This window comes from Stegostoma tigrinum, chromosome 7 (assembly GCF_030684315.1).
Source record: "Stegostoma tigrinum isolate sSteTig4 chromosome 7, sSteTig4.hap1, whole genome shotgun sequence".
Lineage (NCBI taxonomy): Eukaryota > Metazoa > Chordata > Chondrichthyes > Orectolobiformes > Stegostomatidae > Stegostoma > Stegostoma tigrinum.
The window spans coordinates 68,890,039-68,910,855 of NC_081360.1; the positions used below are offsets into that span (position 1 = coordinate 68,890,039).

A 20,817-nucleotide genomic window follows, 5' to 3' on the forward strand; every position below is an offset into this window, starting at 1 on the left:
GGCTCACTGCTGGTCACAGGCCTCCAAATAAAAAAAGAATCTACCACCACCCTGTGTCTTCTACTGTCAAGTCAGTTTTGTCTCCAAAGAGCTAGCTTTCCCTGGATCCTAAGAGGTATGAACTTACTCAACAAACTACCATGTGGTACCTTGTCAAAAGCCATGCGAAATGTCCATGTAGACGACATCAACCGCGCTGCCCTCATCTACTTTCTTGGTCATCCCTTCAAAACATTCAATCAAATTCATGAAACACTATTTTCCATACATAAAGCCATGCTGACTGTCCCAAACGAGTCCTTATCTCTCCAATAGGAGATTTATTAGGAGCATATAAAAATAACAGAACAATAATTATGGGTGACTTTAATCTTCATATAAAGTTAAGCAATGACAACAAATCCATAGAGAGCATCATGGTTAGCTCGTAGAGCAATACGCCATGGAGCCAACCAGAAGGCAGGTATCTTGGACTGGTAATGGGAAATGCGACAAGTATAAGAATGACCTCAGAGTAAAAGAACCCCTAGGAAGTAGAGATCATAACATGATGTAGAATTTAATATTCAGTTTAAAAATGAGAAACTTGATTTGGGAATAACTGAGGCTAAAAGCAGATAAGTTCCCTGATCCTGATGGCCTGTATCACAGGATCCTAAAACAGGTACCTAAAGTGATAGTGGATGCATTGGCTATAATTTTCCAAAAAAATGGTGCTTCCTGGAGAAGTACCAGAGTTTTGGAAAACTGATAATATTACACCCCTATTCAAAGGGGACAGAGGCTAGAAGCAGGTAACTCTGGGCCAATTCATCTAATATCTATTATTGAAAAAATATTAGAATTACTTATTAAGGAAGTAATTGCAGCACATTTGGGAAGTCATAATCTCATCAAGCATAGTCAGCATGGCCTCACGAAGGGGAAATCACACCTAGCTAATTGCTTGAAGTTTTTCAAGGAAAACTAAACTAGAGTGGACAGAGAGGAACCAGTAGATGTGTTATATTTGGATTTCCATAACAAAAGGTTAAGTCATAAGTTAAGAACTGACAGTGTTGGATGTAGCATATTAGCAAGGATAGAGAATTGGCTAATGGGTAGGAAATAGCATGTGGGGACCAGGGATTCATTTGCAGATTGGTGACCCATGGCCAGTGAGGTTGCACAGGGATCAGTCAAGGAACCATAACTGGTTACAATGTGTATTATTGACTTGGAGGAAGGAAATGAATGCGCTATACCCAAATTTGCACATGATGCAAACATAGGTGGAAAGGCAGGCTGTCAAATGAATACAAACAGTTTATAGAGACAGACTGATAGTTTAGGTAAATGGACAAAATATTGGCAAATGGAGTATATTGTAGGAAAACATGATGTTGCAACGTGATGTTGCACATTATGTAAGTGAGAACAAAGCAGCAGAATATTATTTAAATGGAGAAAAGTTTCAGAAAATTGCAACACCGTAGGTCTTGGGGACCACTTGCACGTGAAGCACAGAAAGCTAGCACATAGCTGCAACAGGTAATCAGAAAGACTAATAGAATGTTGGTCCTTATTTCAAAGGGGTTAGAGTACAAGAGTAGAAGAGTCTTAGTGGAACCGTATAAGGTGCTGGTGACACCACATCTGGAGTACCTTGAGCAGTTTTGTTCCCCTATTGAAGGAAATATATCATTTCATTGGAGGCAGTTCAGAGAATGTTCACTAGGATGATCTTGGGTATGGAGGAATAGTCTTATGAGCAAAGACTAAACAGGTTAGAACTCTACTCATTGGAGTTTAGAAGGATGAAGGTGATCTATTTGAAATATACAGGAATCTTAAGGTGTTTGATAGGGTAAGTGCTGAGAGGATGTCTTGCACATGGGTCTGTCTAGGACCAGGGGGCATAGTGTCAAAATAAAGGGGCACAAATTTAAGACTAAAATAAGGAGGAATTTTGTCTTTTAGGGAGCTAATAATCTTTGTAACTCCTTGTCACTGAGGCTTATGGTTGGAGAGTCCTTGTGTATATTGTAGGCCGAGATTGATAGATTATTGATCAGTCAGGGAATGAAGGGTTACGGAACAAGGGCAAGAAAGTGGGCATGAGGAATTTTGGATCAGCCATGATCCTATTGAATGGCAGAGTGGGCTCGAGGGGCCGAATGGCTAATTGCTATTTCTTATTCTCTCGTGGTCTATTAGAAGCATTCAAAACAATGACGGGTTTCTATAAAGAAAAGACAGGAAAATTACTTACTTAGAATTATAGACCATAATTTTAATGATGAAATGAAAAGTTAGGAGACCTCTTTTTAATGAAAAAACATGCTTGGACATGGACTGCCTCATCTGAAACATTAGGAGATGCAGCATCCGTAAATGATTTTATAAAGGGAAGTCAATATATATTTGAAAAACAAAATTTATAGAGACAGGAAATATGCATAGATTTGTCAAACAGCCTGCAGTGATGTCTGTGATTTATGATTCTCATTACAAAAATAGTGCAGATTGTCCAGGTGTCTATCCACTATAAATCTGTCCTTTGCTTATGTTTTGAATCCAGAAGTTAAGTGAATAATTCACAATCTTCATGCTAACTCCCAAGATTTACTGCTCCTGAATAAGATACTTCTGGATAGAATGGGGTCTACCTTTGTGAAATAAATTTTAGAAGTTTGATCCTGTTAGTTAGCGTTCATTGCCACAATAGCGAAAAATGTATACAAGATGAATGGGGAGTAATTTTTTTCTCCTTTCTGAATGCATATGCATGATTTTAAAGGATTAGCCAATCCAAACCAGCTGTGTTACACCAGATTTTACGTATAAACTAGCCCCAATCAATTCAGTTAAATTCAACGCTAATTATCCCTCGTCTTAATAAAGGTAAAAGGATTATTGACAGAAACCACCTTATTATTTTTTGTGCCCCATTACATTAGGGCTCAACCATGAAAATATTAATCTTTCATTCATTCACAGGATGAGGGCATCACTGGCTGGGCAGCATTTATTGCCCATCCCTTATTGCGCAGAGGATAGTTAAGAATCAACCACGTTGCTGCAGATCTGGATTCATAAGTAGTCCAGACCAGGTAAGGATGGCAGTTTCTTTCCCGAATGGATATTAGTAAACCAGATGGGTTTTTCCAAGAATTTACAATGGGTTCACAGTCATCATTAGATTCTTAATTCCAGATACTTACTGAATTCAAATTCCACCATCTGCCACGGTGGGATTCGAACCCAAGTCCCCAGAGCATTATTTGGGTCTCTGGATTAACAGTCCAGGTGTAATACCATGAAGACATTGCCTCCCCCAACATTTTAATATCACTTGCACACAATAATGAATATTCCTTTCTTTGTTATTCTAACAAACCATATTATGATTTAGTGCACCATTCGAATCCCAAACTAAAAGTGTAAGTAGGGGTCTAATTTTTGAAATGCTATATTCTAAAGCCTTTTCAGTGCCTTCGAACATAGAACATAGAACAAAGAACATTACTGCACAGTACAGGCCCTTCGGCCCTCGATGTTGTGCCGACCTGTCATACCGATCTCAAGCCCATCGAACCTACACTATTCCACATAAGTCCATATGCTTATCCAATGACGCCTTAAATGTACCTAAAGTTGGTGAATCTACTACCGTTGCAGGCAAAGCGTTCCATTCCCTTACTACTCTCTGAGTAAAGAAACTACCTCTGACATCTGTCCTATATCTTTCACCCCTCAATTTAAAGCTATGCCCCCTCGTGCTCGCCGTCGCCATCCTAGAAAAAGGGCTCTCCCTATCCACCCTATCTAACCCTCTGATTATTTTATATGTCTCAATTAAGTCACCTCTCAACCTTCTTCTCTCTAATGAAGACAGCCTCAAGTCCCTCAGCCTTTCTTCGTAAGACCTTCCCTCCATACCAGGCAACATCATAGTAAATCTCCTCTGCACCCTTTCCAAAGCTTCCACATCCTTCTTATAATGCGGTGACCAGAACTGTACACAATACTCCAAGTGCGGCCGCACCAGAGTTTTGTACAGCTTCACCATAACCTCTTGGTTCCGGAACTCGATCCCTCTATTAATAAAAGCTAAAACACTGTATGCCTTCTTAACAGCCCTGTCAACCTGGGCAGAAACTTTCAAGGATCTGTGTACATAGACACCGAGATCTTTCTGCTCATCTACACTACTAAGAATCTTACCATTAGCCCAGTACTTTTCCTTCCAGTTACTCCTACCCAAGTGCATCACCTCACACTTGTCTGCATTAAACTCCATTTGCCACCTCTCAGCCCAGCTCTGCAGCTTATCTATGTCTCTCTGCAACCTATAGCATCCCTCGTCACTATCCACAACTCCACCGACCTTAGTGTCATCTGCAAATTTACTAACCCATCCTTCTACGCCCTCATCCAGGTCATTTATCAAAATGAGAAACAGCAGTGGACCCAACACTGACCCTTGCGATACACCACTAGTAACTGGTCTCCAGGATGAACATTTCCCATCAACTACCACCCTCTGTCTTCTTTCAGCAAGCTAGTTTCCGAACCAAACTGCCATATCTCCCACAATTCCATTCCTCCACATTTTGTACAATAGCCTATTGTGGGGAACCTTATCGAACACCTTGCTGAAATCCATATACACCACATCAACCAGTTTACTCTCATCTACCTGTTTGGTCACCTTCTGAAAGAACTCAATAAGGTTTGTGAGGCACGACCTTCCCTTCACAAAACCGTGCTGACTATCCCTAATCAATTTATTCTTTTCTGGATGATTATAAATCCTATCCGTTATAACCTTTTCCAACACTTTACCAACAACTGAGGTAAGGCTCACTGGTCTATAATTACCAGGGTTGTCTCTACTCCCCTTCTTGAACAGGGGAACCACATTTGCTATCCTCAAGCAGGAATTGGTGAATACATCATTGACATTTTTTGTTGGAAGTAATAAAGAAATCTAATAGTCCTCTGCCTTGGGAGCCTATGACCCAATGGTCTTAATGTGGACTTTACCAGTTTCAAGATTTCCCCAGACTCAGTCTCATCCCCTGACCAACCCTCCCTCTCATCCATGCTTCCTTGACCTAACACAATCTGTCCATCTTCTCTCCAACCTAGATCACAAAGTGTGGAGCTGGATGAACACAGCAAGCCAAGCAGCATCTTAGGAGCACAAAAGCTGACTTTTCGGGTCTAGACCTTTTCTGATGAAGGGTCCAGGCCCGAAATGTCAGCTTTTGTGCTCCTAAGATGCTGCTTGCCCAGCTCCACACTTTGTTATTTCGGATTCTCCAGCATCTGCAGTTCCCATTATCTCTTCTCTCCCACCTCTCTGCTTCTCCCATCTCACTGACCAATCCCCACCACTGCCTACCTGCACTCACCTACCACCATCTCACTTACCTTCCCTAGACCCACCCCTCCTCTCTATTTATTTTGGAGATCCGTACCCCCTCCCCCATTTCTGAAGAAGGGACCCAGCCCGAAACATCAGCTTTCCTGCTCCTCTGATGCTGCCTAGTCTGCTTTGCTCCTCCAGCTCTATACTGTGTTATCTTAGACTCTAGCATAGGCAGTTCTTACTATCTTTAATCTAATAGTTCTTGTTCTCTCTCCAATCAATTCTTGATTGGCAGAGGATAATACAGAGAACAACAACTGTAAAATAATAAAATATGAAAGGCAAATGATAAGAAGGAAAAAAATGCCACATGGAAAATCCTTAAAATCTTTAAATCTGCACTAACATCACCAAATGGAATATTTGCTTCCATTTAAAATCTGTGCCGTTTGATTAGATTTAATTCTTATACAATATGAAGAAATTTGAAAACTTTTGTAATAACATCATAAATAGATATATTTACTGACCTGGTATGTATATCATAAATAATATATGATGCTGTGTAAGAGTAATGATAGACCTATAAAAGATGGACAAAATACATTGCATTAGACAAAGTAATTACATTTTTGTGCTTAATCTATGTAGAATTTTTCATTCGTGAGCATTTGCTTTTCTTTTAAATTAGCCACACAATAAAAACAAATGAAATGCAATGGTTATTATTTTTAAAAATTAATTGTATGCATTTTCACTGTGGAAAAGAGCCGTTAGCCATAATTATCTAATTTTACTTTTCAATTCTGATTTACGTATGTATTTTTTGAATCATAATAATTGATGCCTACTTTTTTTTCATGCACACAATGAGGGTGTCACAGTCCAGGGCAACATTTAACGCCCATCCCAAATTGACCAGCGGGCAGTTAAGATTCAACCACTTCACTGTGAGTCTGGAGTCACATGTAGGCTAGACGAGGTAAGGATGACAGTTTCCTTCCCTCAAGGACACTGGCATATTAGATATGGATATGAGTAAAAATAACCAAATTGCTAATAACCTAGGTTAGTTCTAAGCAATGGAGTAGTATTTTAACTTGGGCTTTTTGGTGTAAAAGAATCTGCACAAGCCAAACAACCAACTTATTATCCTGCATTTGGTGGCACTTCATCCACTCCATCTCTTTCAGTCAGTAAGCCCATCTAGTATTTGGGAGTCTGAATGTAATTTTGATGGTCAACCAGGCAGATTATGCGCTGTTTGTGTCTGACACAGATTTTCAGTGCAGTAAAGTAGAATTGGTACTGAACAGATACATTTACAATTATTTTCACGGTGCCAGGAGGAATTACTGCCTGCTTGCCCATGCAAATTACATTCCTGCCAGTGAGGATGCCCGGTCACCTGGCCTGAAGTTGGCAAGCCTCAGCAAGTATGCTTTTGGCTCCTGCGTTTTGATGATGATATGATAATAAGGTCTGACGCTCAAAATGGACTTGGCCTCCGACTGATGGAGCATCTCAACCTATCAGCTGTCAGATTATTAAAATTTCTCTCATTGGCTCTCACATCAGGCCAGTTGATCTTGACATATCACTGATGAATCATTAATTGAATTTAAACCTTGCATTTTAGGAAATAACTTCTACCACTTATTAATGAGAGCCTCCTGAGTAAAATGAGTGAACATATTACAGTCTGCTCTCAGACAGTGTAATTAAGCTCAAAGAGTTAACTCTAATGGGAATTCTACAACCTCTAGAAGTAATTTTAAGAACACTGCTGCTATAAATACTTCACTTTTCGAGCACAGTTAGATAATGGTACTGCATTTGTGTGGTTACAGGAAAATTATAACAGTCAAATACTGCACAAAACATAAGGCTATCAAACGTTGCACAAAATTACATCATGGAGAACCACCAATTACAATTAAAACATCTAGGAAGATTTAACAGTTGCTAAACCAAACATGTTATATATTTCAAATTAAAGATATGTACACATATGATTTCTCATTTCTAATGGAAAGTGCACAAGCATTCTTTAAATATGTCGAGGTTTGGTTTAATTAGGTTATTGGAAGTGCTCAGAAATGTGCAATTGAGGCTACAGTCAGATCTGCCATTATCTTACTAAATGGCAGAGTAGGCTCAAGGGGCTAAATGACACACAAATTCATATATTTGTTTGCATTTGTTGAAGGAAGCTTTTCCATTCAGCATGTGTGCACCAGGTTTCTGCTACTTCGGTACAAATTTGAACATATAGCCTGTTGATTTCACATTCTTATCCATCAGATATTTAACTAGATTTCCTTAAAATATGCAATGTTTTCTTCTTTTCACTTTCTACGCAAAGAAATTTCTCATAACCTACTGACAATTTTGCGTTGGTACTTTCTTGTCATTATAAAATCCTTTTTTAAAAAAATCTAATTTTGAATTGTTATTTGAAATGGGAATATGACTTTTTTTAAAATCCAAATATTATTGAAGGATACAGCACTTGTTAAAACAGTTACTCTGACACTCTTGTTAACTGCTTTTTACACTGTTGCTTGTTCAAACAATAATGGAAAATTTACAGACAACCTGGGGCCTTGGGTTGTGCATTAATGGAGATTCAGCCAGCAACAAGTAGCTGATTGGTCTGTGGACTTGCGATCAGTTATCACTGACAAAGGCCTCTGATTGCAAACAACTGTGTGACTGGTTTCCTAGGTAGCAGAAAGGAAGACCAGAAAGCAGCATTTTGATGAGAGAAAATTCATCTCAGCAAATCTTATGAACAGAGACCATCGACCCGATTTCTCAGTTTTTCACTCTGCCTATAACACCCTTTTATCCCCTGCCTGCATTGGTCGATATGTGTGCACAAAGGGGATTCCATAAAAGGGTTAGAGCTTTGATTCATAGAGTTTTTGCCAAAGGTTCATAAACTTTCCCAGTAATTATAGCCCATTTATTTGTAATGAATGGTAATACTTCTTAAACGCAGAAACCTTGCCCGTGCTTTCTGTCAATCTGGGCCTAAGAGACAGGTAAATGGGGAAGTGTGCAAACTTTCATAAACTTTGACATTTGAGATTACTCCAGCATAGTAGACTTGATTTTCAGCATGCTACTCCAGTTAGGGAAAATATCAGTGGTTTCACAAGCAGAGGGGTCATGATTAGATGAAGGGTAAATTCTTGAAACATCTTAACTTGTGTTTTCTCTTCACAGATGCTGATACACCTGCCACGTATTTTCAACAGTTGTGTAATGTTTTACTGCAATAATTCTGTCATGGCCCTTTCTTGTTTAAAAAAAAAATCCAATATTAAATTTCCTTTGCTCCAGCCAGTCATAGTTACTTTAAGTCTGTCCTCGTAGCTCTATTTGTCATTATGGTTATTCCATGCCTCATAACTTCTAATACATCTGTAACACAGCCAAACAGTTTGAACATCAACTTGAATATCCTTTTGACATACGCCGTCAGCAGATGGAAAGAGTTGGATATTTCTGGTCAGACATGTGATGGGAAGAAATTGGGTCTTCTATCATTGCTATTCTTTGCTCCAAGCTACAAAATGCATGAACAGTATACATTATCTTAGAAACACAAACTGATTGAGGAGTGGTTGGTTCAGTTGCTTGGATAGCCAGAGTGGATCAAATTGATGCCATCAACATAAGCTTCAATTTCTATTCTAGTTGGGGTGGATTCAGGGCCTTTCTTCTCACCCTACTAGAGATGGATATGTCAACAGCATTGGTTGGACCTGCCTTTGTGCAAAGAATTTGAACTAAGGAATATCCTCTGTAACTATATTAAAGTGCTCAAAGCTAAGCCCAATACACTAATTGTGCTTTAAACTTCCTGCACAGTCTTCTTATTAACTTTTGCCTCATATGATCTGAACTCCTATTATATAACCACAAATTTCTAATGATATTGGTCTGTCTCGATATGAACTACCTCAACATACCTCAGCTGTGGAGAAATGTGTATTTGTATTCAGAGATCTCTCTGTTACTCCATACCCATTAGCAACATTTTATTTATTGTATGTGGATGATTCTTTCCCTACAATAATGGTGAAAGACAATTCTCATGACAACTGTAACAAAGGCTGCATCAAAACAGCATGGACGGCCTGACAGAATAGCTTACATTGCCAGAGAGTATAATTAGCAATAGTGACTAAATAGTTCATTGACATCACCTCTTAAATGGAGATTAAAATCTTCTGGTCAGTACACCAGTATTTTCTTTCTACTGTTATAAATGTCCATGATATTAATCTCCAAAAGCTTTCATAGAAATTTTAATGATTATCTCAAATGATGTACAATACAAAATACTGCTAACTCACAAGAAAACGGAAATATTGCAGTAAGGACCATTTTTGTTTTAACCAATGATAATTTAAATAAAGACAACATCACCAATTAAGCAGTATATTCCTATTAAACCCAGATAAAAGGTAAATAGTAGAGATAGTAAATAGTAACAGAAGCATGACTCGGAGGAAAAACACCTGATGTCTGACCAGCTGAGCATCTCTAGCAAGGTTTGTTGCAGGTTTCCAGTTGCTGCATTCTTCTTCCCCTATAAATTTACATCAAATTTAGGATGGGGTTATCTTCAATGAGAAAGCAGTATTCTGTAAGCCTAAATCACTCACTCAGTCCATTTCGCTTTCAATGTGTAAAGTGTTGGTTATAGTTCTAAAGAGCAACTCATAAACCTTTCTGGAACTATTCTTGTGTATATTCTTTACTTTAAAATTTAGCTCAATCAAATCTTAGTGAGTATCAAGAATTTAGGATAAACATCTTTTCCATCTTATATACAACTTTTAATTATAAAGCACCTTTAAAAATTAAATTAAAAAAAAACAGTAAAACGTCCCAAGATGCTTTACAGGAGAGGAATGAAACAAAATTTGACAGAGGCCAAAATTAGGAGACATTAGGGAAGATGTCTAAAAGATGTGGTTAAAGAAATAGCTTTTAAGGAGCATCACAAAGGACAAAAAGCAAGTTGAAAGAAGCAAAGGTTGAGAGAGCAATTTCCAGAGCCTGACAATGAAGGCAGTTAACTGATATCTAATAGGCTTCCTACTGGTGTTATGATCATGATTGAGAAAATCTTCGCTAACAAGAATTCATTGTTGGCCAATCGAAAGACAATGGATTTCAGGAGGTGTTACGTTATGGGGACTAAGAGGAGGCAGAGAGAGTGACTGTCAGTGGTCAGTCATCGGAGTCATGTTCAGTCTCTTGATCATATACAGATTAGTGCTGATGGAGATAGCTCCCTGTCCCTAATTGGCTTGCACTGGTTAACCAACCAGGTAGGCTGATGCTTTCTCATCCAGTTTAGAGATTAAACAATTGCTCACAGACAGGAATAGGCCCTTAATTCATGATTAAGTGGTCAACATTGGAGGCAGAGAGGTAATGGAATTCTGGTATGTCACCAACCCATCAAATTAAATTTCTATTCTGCCTTCAGGCCTACGAGCTCTGGGACTGGAAAATTCCTCTTTTGTGCAAATAAAGGCATAAATGGCAGAAAATATGACATGCACAGATTTGAGGGGGATAGAATGTAGAAAGCTGGCCAGGCATGTGTTGGAACAATCAAGCCTCGATGTTAACAAAGGTTTGGGGAAGGGTTCAGTAGCAGATGACCTGAGTCAGGGTGAAGTTGATTGACATTATTTTAACCGTAATAGGCGGTCTTGGTCAAAATTTGGATATGTGTTTTGAAATTCATCTCAGTGTCACGTATGATCACAAAGTTGCCAGCTGCCTTGCTGAGTTTCCTAGTTACGAGAGAGAAGGATGGAGAGGTGCACCTAATCCAGTACGGGAAACTGAACAAATTTAATTTTGTTTGATTTCATTCATTCAATTCTATGGGAAAAGATCCGGAAAATGGGGCTAATGGAGTTAGATCTCTGTTGACTGGCGTGTGCATAATGGACCACATGGCCTTCTTCTGTATTGTAAACTTCAGTATTTAGCTAGCCAACGGAGTTTCCTTCAAAGCAATATGCATTCTTAAAATTATTAAAGGCTTATGATTAAATTACATAATTCTGTTTTGACATAGGGTTAAAAAAAATTGCACCCAATTTAGGAAATCTAATGCTTCCACTGTACCTGATCCAGAACAGTAAACTAAGCAAATCTAATTTTGTTTGACTCTAAATTGAATTGCACAAACATCAGATCAATAAAAGCAAATTCCCTGTTACCTAGGTAAACATGAAAATGAAAATGAACCTACAAGTTCAGATGAGCTGAAAGCGCATTTGTATTATGTCTACAATTTAAACAACTTTGATTAATGCAACAGCTAATTAAGCAATTCCTCTATCCAATCTTAATTCGGAAGCACATCATACCGTGTGTCTAAGGAAACATACTCTAACTGCTGCCACAGAGTAAACACAGCAAGTTCATTAAGATAAGAAAATAATTCTAATCCATGGAGTCATATATCACAGGGTTTTAATTAGTGGGCACAAAAGCTTAAGTAAAACCCAATTGCAGCAAACAAATGGAATGAATATAGATCAGGTTGATCCACATCTGTTTGCTCCATTATGCTTTAATATAGCATGTGCACAGAGTAGAAGCATATTAGTGCAATTATCATTGACTTATACCTCCCACTACATCAGGTGCACTAACAATATAAATGGCATCTGCAACGTACATAATAGTCCTTGGGATAAGTAAACAAACTTGTGTTAGTTCAAGCATTCATACTATGTAATTTCCTTGACACCATTTATTGTGATCTTGCAGAACAACTACACCTTTATTAGAATTGTGATTGTGTTACAGGGCCACTTAACACTGTGGTTAATTTTAATTTGAAGCACTGGTGTTAACAGCTGCAGATCTAGTTACTCCACATAGATTATTAATAACACCATTAGGGCCTTTTCAGAATAGATGATGGTGGTGACATTTCAAATATTATACACTGTTGGCTACGAATTAAAGACCATCTTGACTTTACTGTTTAATTTCAGTTGACCCGAGTGGAGATGAATAGATCTGATTTATGTAAAATTTTACAGCACAGGAACAGGACACTCAGTCCAACAGTTTTATCATCTCCATGAGTCTATGGGTGTGAACATGAATTCAGATTCACATGGCATGCTAAAATTGGGTTCAAGTTGAAACAAAAAACACTTTGATTTAGGATCTGTTCTGGACTGTGTCTGTATTTTGGGTGATCAATCCATTAAGTTTCTGAAGGATGGGTAGAAAATATCTGCTTGTTATGTCAGTGGTGCACCACTGCCATGCCGATTGCGACTGAAAAGTTAGTTTCTTTGAACTTTCAAGTAAGTGGCTGAATATCTTCTTGAAATTTCCACAGCATGATTAGTTTAACCTGAAGCCTCTAGAAAAGGCACGCAGGAAAACCAGGTCCAGAGTAACTTAAGAATTTTAACTTATACTTGCTGATTGCATGTTCAGAAGGAAAGTGACTGCTCATTCTGATAATATAGTTGAAGAGTCTGAGCCATTGGATGAATTGTTCCCATTCCCATTACTATGAATCATCCAGAACTAATAACTACTCCCGCTCCACCCAGTTGCTATGACCTCCCAGCTGAATCATCCACTTCACTGGGCCCCACACTGACCTGACAACTAATGCATTCATCATAATATGCAAATTTTCTGTCATATTTTATCAGCAAGCTGTCTTTGAGTGTACAGCTCACTAGATTGATGATGAGGAAGATGCACAAGTCATGGGCATATAGAAAATGGGTGCAAGAGTAGGCCATTTGGTTCTACTAGCCTGTTCGTTGCTTCATCAGTATGATGGTTGATCTCTATCTCAACACAATACTCATGCTCTCTTCCAATATCCTTTGATGCCTTAAATGTATAGAAATGTACCTATTTCTTAAATATATTCAGTAACTTGGTCTCCTCAGCCTAATGCAGTAAGGAATTCCATTGGACCCTATGAATAAAGAAATATCTCCTCACCTCAGTCTTTAAATGGCTCACCCATATCCTAAGATTTTAACCCCTATTTCTATAACCACCATTCTCCCCCACACCCCTCAAACCCCACTGCCTCACAGGCAAGGAAAACACCATTAGTCAGAGGTAGTTTCTTTACTCAGGGAGTGGTAGGTGTGTGGAATGCATTTCCGGAGAAGGCAGTGGAGTCGGCCTCATTAGAGGCATTTGAGCGGCTATTAGATAGGCATATAGATGATAGTATAAAGTAGGGGTGAAGGTTAGATAGACCTTAGGATTAGGGTAAAAGTTCGGCACAACATCATGGGCCAAAGGGCCTGTACTGTGCTGTACAGTTCTATGTTTTGAGATAATAGGAACTGTAGATGCTGGAGATTCTAAGATAACAAGTTGTAGAGCTGGATGAACACAACGGGCCAAGCAGGATCATAGGATCAGGAAGGTTGATGTTTTGGGCCTAGACCCTTCATCAGAAATCAGAAATTCTATGTTCTATCATTTCTATCCAGCCCTGTCAAAATTTTATACATTTCAATGAGAACCTATTTCAGTTTTCTGTCCCAATAATTCTCCAGAACTTTTTTATTCCTAACCTTTTCTCCATTTACTCCTCCTGTCTGCACCCTTAGGTTCCCTGGCCGTCCCTTCCTGCCCCTTGCATTATCATGGTCCTACTCAATATACAGGTGATTTAAGGTCTTCATTATAATCACTCCAGAATATTTTTACCTCTCTGTAATTTCTTTGAAAATTTGTTCATTGATATAATTGTAATACATTGTGGGGATCTGGGTTTAAATCCCACCAGATGATGGAAAATGGTGGAATGTAAATTCAGTAAAGAATAGAATTTTTCAAAAAGTCCAATTATGACCTTGAAAGCATTCTTGATTGTTGTAAAAACCTATCTAGTTCACTAATCTCATTTAGGGCAGGAAATTTACCATCTTATATGATTTGGCCTGTGTGATATGCATGGGGTTCTATATGTTTCATCATCAGTTTATGGTTGGAACCTTCCTGTTGATGCAGGTTCTGGATTGTGATATACTGAACACAAAGCTATGTGGCTCCACCAGTTATTTTCTATGTCAGGAGGGAAACTTTCTGCCCCTAATGAAGCCTAGGGTTCTGTTTTTCTGCACTGTTGCTTCAAATGATAAAATATAACTTTGTTTTGATGAGCAGAGAGTGCATTTTTCACCTGTTTATTGCAGCGATGTATTTCAAATCGACGGATGTTCTCAATGCTAGTTGTTACAATCTGGAAAGACCCTGAAGCATAGAAATTCAGAGCAACAATAACCCTCAGAGCAATAGGCTATGAGGAATGAGAGCTCGTGTGGAGCTGCAATTGGTTCTGTAGCAGGATTGCAGCACTGTCACAGCCTGCATAGCAAAATTGAACTCTCACAAGCACTGCTCCACAGTTTCTATATAGCTGCGAGTGAGGTCTTTTGTATTATTTTCTGCCATCGGCTGCAGGTCTCTGTAGTTTTTCTAAGTCATAAATGAGCCTAAACTGAAAATGTAATCCAAAATAATTACTTTTTTCACATAATATGAGAAATAGGAGCTGGAATAGGCCATTCAGACCTCCAGGCCTGCTCTGTCATTGAGTAAGATCATAGTTGATCTTCCACTTCATTGCTGTTTCCCTGTACTATCCCCATATCCATTGATATTTTGAATATGTAGAAATTCACCAATCCCAGTCTTGCATATACTCAAAGACTGAATCACCAGAGCCCTCTCGGCTATAGAATGCTACAGACTTACAGGAACATACCAAAGTGGACCATTCAGCCTAATGGAAGTTGAAACAATTTGGGCACATGGCATAGAGCCATGGTATAATAAAGATGATGCAGGAAAGAGAAATGTGTAAATTGGAAGAAGATTCAATGGACTGATGACATTACGGAAATAACTGGCTTGAATTTTTTAAAGGCACTGAAAATGAGACAGGATCAATGCAGCTGGAACAGGAGTTAGCCTGTTGCCAAGCAATTCAACCTCCCTGAGTTATTAGTCTGTAATATACAACCTATTGACCCTAAATCTGTTTGGATCTCTACCATTTAAATAACACAGTGTGCTCTCCTTCTCACAAGTTAATTCTTCCACTGTTTAAGACAAGGCATCTGAGCTAATGTGGCATCTGATGCACTTGCTTTGCATCTTGGAGATGGAATCTTCTGACATAAGATTCTTGAGATCTGATATTGACTTTAAGTAAGATATTATGAATTAAATATCTTCTCTACAGTTTCCTTCATGTTTTATTTACCATCTTCTATGCATTTGCCTTAATTCTATGCTCTGATGTGATGCTCGCTATTTTCTGGGCCATGTCTTTTTCACATCTAGTTCAAAACGGATTGGAAACACAAAGATCTTTTTCTTTCAAGTTATTTTTTCTTATTTTGCTCCATTATTTCTACTTTGTCTTTGTCCAATGGTTCCCTGATATTTTAATTTTTGTCATTACCATAAGCATTTCTTTTCTCTTTCAACTTGCCATCAGTTCTTATATTTCACATTTTTTCTTTAATTGCACTATCATAAAAATATAGAAATAACTGGATCTAGTGTAATTAAATGAAGAGACAATATCTGTGTTAATTAACACTGCAAATGCACAGGATGAATCTACAAAGAGTGGTTTTCTATCCAGATTGTTAGGATGTCAGAGGCGGGTTCTTTACACAGAGAGTTGTGAGAGCATGGAATGCGTTGCCAGCAGCAGTTGTGGAAGAAAGGTCATTAGGGACATTTAAGAGACTGCTGGACATGCATATGGTCACAGAAATTTGAGGGTGCATACATGAGGATCAATGGTCAGCACAACATCGTGGTTGAAGGGCCTGTTCTGTACTGTTCTATGTTCTATACCTACAATTCTACAAAAGTGTAATTCATCTTAGAACAGTGTTGAGAATATGTATGCAAATCAGTTGAAAAACTAATTGCAGTCGAGTTAGAATAGGGTATGAATGAAAATAATTTCTAAGGTACTTTTTGGATCCAGTAGACTTATTGTCATTCAGGTGGACCCAGTCGTAAAATTCAGCAGTGTTTTACCTGCCACAACTTAAATCATTTCAGAGTTCAGTTTCAAACAGAGAATGAAATTTGAGTATTTATGATTTTGTGGTATATGCGAAGTTGTGATTTAACTTTCCTGACAAGTTGTTACAGAGCATAGGGATGAATAATTTGAGTGATATTCAAACTTTAAAGCTAAGCAGCACAAATGATTCAGATAAATTTGATATTACTCAGTTAGAGATCCACAATACTTAAAAGGGAGAATTCACAGATTATTTTGATTCTATCATGGTCGATGAACCTTATATTAATTCTTTAAGTTTATGCTGAAAACTCTTCATTTCAGATGTCATTAAATGTGATGATGCAGGAGCTGCTATGAAGAAAACAAGTAGAATGAAATATTGTTATTATCCAAGAAAAAATTGCTATTGATTTTTTCACAAGGTGCCAGTCAAAGGATCAACTCAAAACCACGGGTTGTTATCTTCACAGTCTCCCACTGACATATTGATTGAAAGGATGAGAGGTCCCAGTTTTCAATTTGAACACCAGTCCCTGCAGAATTATTTAAAAGTGTTATCACTGCAATAACATTAAAAGCGTAGATTTCAGAAAACTGATTATGTGAAGTTATAAACAGTATATTTTGACAATTTCAGACTTCAGACCATTAAAGGAGAAAATTGCTGATTGCCCACTGTTGTTATAATGTGAAGAATGAAGAGGATACCACTGCCAACTTGGGTGAAGTTCTCTTGCATGGGCTGGCATCTTGTGCCATCTTAGTGGTGTGAGTGGGGTGAGGTCTCTTTCATTGGGTGGGAGGGTGGAAAGTTGGCACCCTAATAACTTTCTGCTTTCACCCTGAGAAATCTGTGGCAGCCTTTCTTGTCCTTATGCCAATTTGTTTCTCTTTGTGCGTGGGGTGAGGGCACTGCTGGCTAATTCCCCAGAGGGGAGTTATGAGCCAACCACAATGCTGTGGCGCTGGTATCACATGGAGGCCAGACCAGATAAGGAGACAGACATCCTTCTGTCAAGATAATCAGTCAACCAGATAGTTTTTACAACAACCAACACAGATTACATGGTAACAAAAAGACCTTGGAGTGCAAGTTCATAGTTCCTTGAAAGTGGAATCGGAGGTAGATAGGATAGTGAGGAAAGCATTTGGTATGCTTGCCTTATTGGTCAGTGCATTGAGAATAGGAGTGGGAAGGTCATGTTACAACAATGTCAGACATTGGTTAGGCCGCTATTGGAACACTGCATAATTTTCCGATCTCCCTACTATAGGAAGGATGTTGTGAAACTTGAAACGATTCAGAAAAGATTTACAAGGGCGTGCCCAAGGTTGGAGGGTTTGAGCTAAAAGGGGAGGCTGAATAGACTGGGGCTATTATTCTCAGAGCATTGGGGGCTGAGGTGTGGCCGTATAGAGGTTTATAAAATCATGAGGGGCATGGATAGGATAAATAGGCAAGGTATTTTCCCAGGGTGGTTGTGGTAGTGGGATGCAGGGGATGAGAGGAGGGGAGAGGGGGGTGTGAGTGGGTGGTGGGGTGTTGGTGGTGATGATGGAGGAGTCCAAAACTACAGGGGATAGATTTAAAGTGAGAGGGAAAAGATTTAAAAGAGGCATAAGGGGCAACATTTTCAAGCAGAGGGCAGTGCATGTGCGGAATGAACTGCCAGAGGAAGTGGTGGAGGCTGGTATAATTACAACATTTAAACAGCATGTAGCTGGGAATATGAATAGGAAGGATCCAGAGGGATATGTGCCAAATGCTGGCAGATGGGATCAGAATTATTTAGAATATCTGTTCGGTACGGACAAGTTGGACTGAAGGGTCTGTTTCCGTGCTGTATATCTCTATGATTTTATGACTGTTCACCAAGCTTATCATTCCAGATTTTTAATGAATTCAAATTTCACCACCAGCTAAGGTGGGGTTTGAATCCATGTCAGCAGAATATTAGCCTGCATTGTGGATTATTCATCCTATAACATTGCCACTATGCCATACCCACTTCTTTAAGTTGAAGTTTTTAAGCATGCAAATACTGCAATCATACAATATACCGTGAAAGAATAACTATTAAGTAACTTAAAAGGCTCCTCCTGCCGATGTTGGTGTTAATCCAGTGGTAAGTGAAGGGCTCACCAAGTGGTGAGTACAGAAGACATTTGTACACTTATCTTCATTGGTCAGAACACTGAGTCTAGCAGTTGGGATGCCATTGCAGCTGTAAAGGTCATTAATGAGGCCAATTTCAGAATACAGTGTACAATTTTCGTCTTGTTATCAACTCCTTTGTCTGTCCAACTCTTCTTCTCTGTCATTAGGCTCTTTCCTATCGTTTACTCCCTACCTCATCCCCTCCCTATTTTCTGCATTAAAACTGACATTTTCCCAGCCACCATCAATTCTGAGGAAGGGTCATCGGACCCGAAACGTTAACTTCTTTTTCTTCACAGATGCTGCCTGACCTGCTGAGCTTTCCCAGCAACTTTGTTTTTGTTCCTGATTTACAGCATCCGCAGTTCTTTCAGTGTGTATTTACAATTCTTGTCTCCCTGTTACAGAAAAGATTTTGTTAAACTTGAAAGGGTTCAGAAAAGGTTTATGAGGATGGTGCTGGGATTGGAGGGAGAGGCTGAATAGGTTGGAGCTTTTTCCCTGGCGTGTTGGAAGCTGAGGGGTAACCTTATAGAGTTTTATAAAATCATGAGGGGCATAGGCAGGGTGAATAGCCAAGGTCTTTTTCCCAGGGTAGTGGAATCCAAAACTTGAAGGCATAAGTTTAAGGCGAAGGGGAAAGTGTTAAAAGGGCCTGAGGGGTAATTTCTTCGTGCAGAGGATGGTGTATGTATGGAATGAGCTGCCAGGGAGGGTGGTGGAAGCCAGTGCAATTACAATATTTAAAAGGTATCTGGATGCGTATATGAATAGGAAGGGTTTAGATGGACATGGGGCAAATTTCACTAAATGGGACTAGATCAGTTTAGGAAAACTGGTCATTTGGGACAAGGTGAATCGAAGGTCTGCTTCCCGGCTGTATGACTCCAGATTTTATGTGTCATTATGTATGCACTCCTTGGTGGGAAGTTGGTGGGGACTTGCCTTGTTTAAAAACACGGTATGCCATACTGCCAGCATTGGGAAGACAGCTGCCTACTGAGAGCCATTTCCCAGTCCTTGCCGTTCAACTCATTTTTCCCAAGCTCATCAGTCTCACTCCATGCCCTCCTCTGTTTTGCAACCATCGCATGGGCTCCAAATTCACAATATCAGATCTCAGGAAGGTGCTGTATCAGGAGGAATCAATGCCTCCCTGATGGTGTAATCATAGAATCCCTACAGTGTGGAAACAGGCCATTCAGCACATCGATCCACACCACCGCTCCGAAGAGCACCCCATCCAGATCCACCTCCTGCACTACCCCTGTAACCCTGCATTTCCCATGGCTAAGTAACCTAACCTGTAGATCAATTTAGCATGGACAATCCACCTAATGTGCACATCGTTAAACTGTGGAAGGAAACCGGAACAACCTGGGGTAACCCAAGCAGACATGGAGAGAATGCGCAACTCCACACAGACAGTTGCCCGAGGTAGAATCGAACCTGTTCTAAGGCAAAGCGCTAAAAGTTGAGCCACCGTGCTGTCTAGTCATACTGCATTTAAGTAGAATTGCCAGTGTTCGGTTGGTGTAAATCTGTCTCCAGGATTTTTGATTGTGGTGCCATTGGTGTTTCAACTGTCTGAGTGAAACAAGGTGCAGCAGGTGATACAGCTGGCAGCCAAGACTTCCATCACCTCTTTATGATTCCATATGATGCTACAAACTCTCTTCCATTTTCAATGGAGGTCTTGATCCCCACGATGGATGTTGAGCTTTCAATCAGGAGCCTGTGGCAATATTAGCCAGGATGTTCATTTTGTAGCTGTGCAGACTCAATGCTCCACACTGTCCCTGTCATGGTTCAGTTCAGGCGACTTAAATTTTCTGTACCATTGATCTTAAGAAATGCTGACATTTCCATTCCTTAATGCTACCATGGTGTATATCTCTTTGGATGCGAGCATGGCTAACCCTTAGCATCCTTTCAACTAATACCTGTCCTGTTGCCAAACTGCCAAGCAGTTGCCAAGTTGTAACATTTTAAGGTTCATTCCTCTCAGGCCTGAGTCTTGAGAGGATGCATGAAAAATCCTTAACTGAGGCATGCTAAAGTAAAATGCTAACCATTTTGAAACAGTTATGGAGACGGTGCTCTTCTATTAGCTGGCAAATCTGATCGTTAGTTGATATAAATGCCAATGCTCATCTTTCAATTGATATGTATTTATTCATGGGTGGAAGCACCTGGACAGAT

At 39.3% G+C, this 20,817-nt stretch overlaps 1 protein-coding gene across 2 annotated transcripts in view; it reads right to left on the reverse strand.

The window, feature by feature from the left end:
• LOC125453891 (inactive dipeptidyl peptidase 10-like) overlaps positions 1-20,817 on the reverse strand; it is a 1,598,661-nt gene that overhangs the window by 201,921 nt on the left and 1,375,923 nt on the right. For both annotated transcript variants that reach the window (XM_048534000.1, XM_048534001.2), the window contains exon 6: positions 5,887-5,939. In XM_048534000.1, the coding sequence (XP_048389957.1) occupies positions 5,887-5,939 (53 nt within the window). The remainder of the gene's footprint in view (positions 1-5,886; positions 5,940-20,817) is intronic.